The 5,000-nt window shown below is 37.9% G+C and overlaps 1 protein-coding gene across 1 annotated transcript in view; it reads right to left on the bottom strand.

The window, feature by feature from the left end:
* The window catches only part of LOC115228471 (cell division cycle protein 20 homolog), a 26,479-nt gene extending 21,698 nt beyond the window's left edge, over window positions 1–4,781 (bottom strand). The window contains exons 1-2 of the mRNA XM_029799046.2: window positions 4,689–4,781; window positions 1,846–2,056 (exon numbers count right to left, since the gene is read on the bottom strand). Of these exons, the coding sequence (XP_029654906.2) occupies window positions 1,846–2,049 (204 nt within the window). The 5' untranslated portion in view covers window positions 2,050–2,056; window positions 4,689–4,781. The remainder of the gene's footprint in view (window positions 1–1,845; window positions 2,057–4,688) is intronic.
* Window positions 4,782–5,000: the final 219 nt, after the last annotated feature.

Raw genomic sequence — 5,000 nt, 5'->3', positions numbered from 1 at the left:
TCCCAGGCCTTAAAAATACTTTCGCCAAGGTGGTGCTCCAGCATGGCCACGATCTAATGACTGAAACAAGATAAACAAGAAATGGCCCAAGAACCTGACGGGTTGTATGTTTATTGACTCGGAAGAACTAAAGGCAGAGTTGACCTCAGCAGGTTTTGAACTCGGGACACTACGACACGAAACAATTAGCCCGAGGACAAGGCATTTGGCCGACACTGTAAAGATTCTGCCTTTTATAATAAGAAATCATAATTATCAAATTGTTGAGTAATTGAATTCTTTGTAGCCCGATCGATCGATCGAACAATCAATCATTCAATTACCAAAAAAGATGGTGTCGAGCCAACGAGAGGGCCTGGACTTGTTTACTCGCCCAGCTAGAAACAGCAGCCAAACCTCCATCAAATTTTAAAGAAAAACATTGGTTCAAATCGTCCTAATCCTCCATTCTTCTTTATGTTTTGATTATATAATCCAACGGAGCGATCCCAGGATTTCCTTATCAAATGGATGTACTGTCTACTTTAGACGATTCTGAATATTGCCTGTCATTCGGTGGGGTTAGCCAAATCTGAATTATATCAGAGCGAGGATAAGGGGCCCTTTCGTATATATGTGTATATATGTGTGTGTGTTTGTGTGTCTGTCTCCCCAACATCGTTTGACAACCGATGCTGGTGTGTTTACGTCCGCGTAACTTAGCGGTTCGGCAAAACAGACCGATAGAATAAGTACTAGGCTTACAAAGAATAAGTCCTGGGGTCAATTTCCTCGACTAAAGGCGCTGCTCCAGCATGGCCACAGTCAAGTGACTGAAACAAGTAAAGATTTCTTCGCAAAACTTAATTTCGATCAACGCATCTCATGGTTATGAGCCCAGAACTCTTTCTCAACGAGAAAGTATATATAATGAGTCGGTTATCTTATGTCCACAATTATCTTTACAATATGAAGTATTTAGAAGAAATAGGGATCACTTCGAGTGTACTGGAAAACATAGCCAAATAAACCCACATTAGGTTGCATTGGTTGCTGAGTTAGCGTTTTTTTCCGAATTTTGCAGACTGTAAAGACAGATGGACAGATTGTAAACGAGATTTATGGACACATTGTAAAGGTAATTTATGGACACTTTGTAAAGGTAATTTATGGACACTTTGTAAAGGTAATTTATGGACACTTTGTAAAGGTAATTTATGGACACTTTGTAAAGGTAATTTATGGACACTTTGTAAAGGTAATTTATGGACACTTTGTAAAGGTAATTTATGGACACTTTGTAAAGGTAATTTATGGACACTTTGTAAAGGTAATTTATGGACACTTTGTAAAGGAAATTTATGGACACTTTGTAAAGGAAATTTATGGACACTTTGTAAAGACAATTTATGGACCCTTTGTAAAGACAATTTATGAACATTTTGTAAAGGAAATTTATGGACACTTTGTAAAGGAAATTTATGGACACTTTGTAAAGGAAATTTATGGACACTTTGTAAAGGAAATTTATGGACACTTTGTAAAGGAAATTTATGGACACTTTGTAAGGAATTTATGGACACTTTGTAAAGGAAATTTATGGACACTTTGTAAAGACAATTTATGGACACTTTGTAAAGACAATTTATGGACACTTTGTAAAGACAATTTATGGACAACATCTATCTTATCTATGCATTGGACTGTGTCAAACGTATGAAATATTGTAACTCCACAATATTAGTCCAAGAGTCACATTTTACAAATCCCATGCGAAAATTTCTTCACTTTTCTCTCTCTTCATTATCTCTCTTATCAGAGAGCAATCGATCTCGCTAGTCTGTTCTTAAAATTATAGAACCTTACCTTAGTGACACTGTGAGCAAATATCTTGTTGCACTTGGCCAGTTTCCTTATGTCCCAGATGTTCACCACACCGTCGTCGCCACCACTAGCGAGGTAGTATTCGCTCGGTGAGAACTTCAAGTTGAGGACTGATCTGTGTCGCCCTACGTAGGTAACCAGCTCTGTCGGTTGTCGCTCGTCGTGCAAACAAATGTTGCCAGCCATTGAACCACTGAGAGGAAAAACAAAAAGCAAATATTTTATTGTTCAATCGTTTCGGTTACTGGACTGCGGCCATGCTGGGGCACCGCTTTGAAGGGTTTAGTCAAACTAATTGACCCCAATACATATTTCCAGTTTAAGCCAGATTCTTGTAGGGCCCTTTTGAGGAACCACTAAGGTATGGGACAAGAAAACACTAACACCAGTTGTTGTCGTAGGGATGGGGTGTAAATACACACAAGTGTATATATATGTGTGTGTGTGTGTGTGTGTGTGCTTGCAAGTAATAGACATGCATACTTACGTTACGTATTCGGTAATCAGACAGTTGTTTGATAAAATGGTAAACCGTAGAACAGACATAACATACTCTAACCCAAGTATATCCATGTGTGTGTGTGTGTGTATGTGTGTGAGCTTATGAACGTGTGTGATCGTATGTGTGAACGTGTGTGAACGCGTGAGCGTGTGCGCCCGAGTGCGTGCGCCCGAATGCGTGTGTACACAAATGAAAAATTGTTTCTGTGCCAAATATGTGCAGTCACATTGTGCGTCTTCCAAACCTTTACAAAGTGTCCATAAATTTCCTTTACAAAGGGTCTTTGCAGAGAAGCACAAGCACACCTTTGATGCATGTCTGAGAAAATGCCTCTCTAATGTCTAAAACAGTTGGTACAGAAACACCTGTAATGAATCATTAAAGACGATTCGGGGTCGATAAATTAAGTACCAATGAAACATTGGGGTCAATGTAATCCGTTAGCTCCCTCCCCACGAATTTCTGGACTTGTTATCTCTACCTTTATTTTAATACGGATCGGTGGTAGAGATAAAATTACTTCTGCGGTCGATGAATTTGGTACCAGTTTTATACTGGGGTCGACTAAATCATCTAAACCTCCTCCTCTACTAAACGTGCGTGACCTTGTATCCCATACTAGAAATCATTACTGGTTGTTTCCCTTATCTTTTTCTTTATATATATATATATATATATATATATAATTATATATATATATATATACACACACACACATACATATATGTATATAATTACCACTTAAATTGCTCTCTCTCTGATTAAGTTAAACACTTGTCCTATTCCCTCGAGATATTCCCGCTAAGAAGTTAAACCGAAAGCACGCAGAACCTTGAAATTTAAACTTCGACAATTAACAAATTAAGTGTAAAATTAAAAAAAGAAATCAAATACATACCACACGCTATATATATATATATATAATATATATATATATATATAATATATATATATAATATATATTATATATAGGTAAAATGCGTGCATCTAATTTGAAAGCGCGATTTGTTTATTAAAGTGTGTAGCGAGAGCAGCTAGCTAGAAGTTAATTGATTAAAAGAACAGCGCATGGCAACTAACCATTCATTCGTGGCTCTTGTGTTATTTTGCAGAAGGAATTAAACCTTACCATAGCCAGATAGATGCATACATACATACGTAGATGGAGGTTTTACTGCATGTTGTTATTGTAATTAAATTTATAGGTATTGTAGTTCTTACAGTTGAAATTGTTCGTGTTGTTGTTGTTGTTGTTACATTTTGATTTCGTAAATTTGCCAAAGAAACCGCTGTACTTGAACTCAACGACACACCAATTTAAATTTAATTAAATTGATATTGTTTTAAAGGCTGTACGAAGTATGTGTGATTTAAGGCAGAGTAATTTATACATAAACAGCAGCGCTAGCACTGTTTGTCCCTTACCGAAGACGCAGTCTTTGAATTCACTTATTCTGGAAATATATACATTTTAACTCCCGCAAGGCTTTCCATTTTCATTTTTAATTTCTTTTGTCGCTCCTCCTTCGTGAAATTAACTACAAATGATGATCATTAGAATGGATGAATTAAACCATCACTTTGTTTAACGCCATCTTATTCTGAAGTATTCCACTCTAGCGCAAGCATTGAGCGGAACGAGAAGTAGAGCGCGTCAGCCATCTTGAAAAAGAAACTAGACACTGTGGATGATGGGATCTTGGGTTCCCTGCGCTTTAAATGAAAGGGGATGGTCACGGTTGAAATGCCCTTTATCAGTTTTGTGCTTAATCAGGACTGATCAGATGCTAACCAACAACAACAAAGGAGAGCTTGACAGGAATCGAACTCAAAGGAGCTGTTACTAAATGCTATAAGCCACTTTGTTCGACGCACCGTTAATTAATTCTTACGTTAATATATGTGAGAGAGAGAGAGGGGGAGGAAATAGGCGCAGGTGTAGGTGAGGGGTAAGAAACTTACTTCCCAACCAAATGGTTCAGGGTTCAGTCCCACAGCGTGGCTCGTTGGACAAGTGTCTTCTATTATAGCCTTGGGTCGACCAAAACCTTGCGAGTGACGGAAACTGAAAGACCTTCGTGCGTGTGCGCGTCTGTCTGTGTGGCTACCGGTTGATAACTGCTGTTGACGTATTTATGTCCCATCACTTAGCAGTTCGGCGTAAGGGACCGATAGAATAAGTATCAGGATTTAAAACTAAGTAGCCGAATAAGTAACTCATTCGGCTAAAAAGTTTTCAAGGCGGTACCCCAGCATGGGCTGCAGTTATTGAACGAAACATGTAATAAGGCATAATAAAAGAAAATGTCGATAGTCAACCGACCTACAGAAACTGGTGTTATTCCAAGCAAGGCTCGCGATGTGACTTCTTTCACTGCTGCGAAAACTTATGATTAGTTTCGTTCTTTCGGCATCCAGAAGCTACAAATGCAAGATGGTAGAGAGTTAAAAGAAAAATTAAAAAAAAAAATAAATAAACACTAAAAAGGTTTAGATGCTGTAACAACCAAATTGAGATAGAAAAGAAAAAACAGGAAGGACACTGATGGAATTCGAACCCTGTATCGATTGATTAATAGGTGGAAACTTTACTGAATACTTTTCAGAACAAGTGCTATGTCGTTTCTCTAAATCA

The sequence above is a fragment of the Octopus sinensis genome, unplaced genomic scaffold, assembly GCF_006345805.1.
Source record: "Octopus sinensis unplaced genomic scaffold, ASM634580v1 Contig10614_ERROPOS93254+, whole genome shotgun sequence".
Lineage (NCBI taxonomy): Eukaryota > Metazoa > Mollusca > Cephalopoda > Octopoda > Octopodidae > Octopus > Octopus sinensis.
The sequence above is the reverse complement of the archived record's forward strand: the minus strand, read 5'-3'. Positions and strand labels throughout refer to the sequence as shown.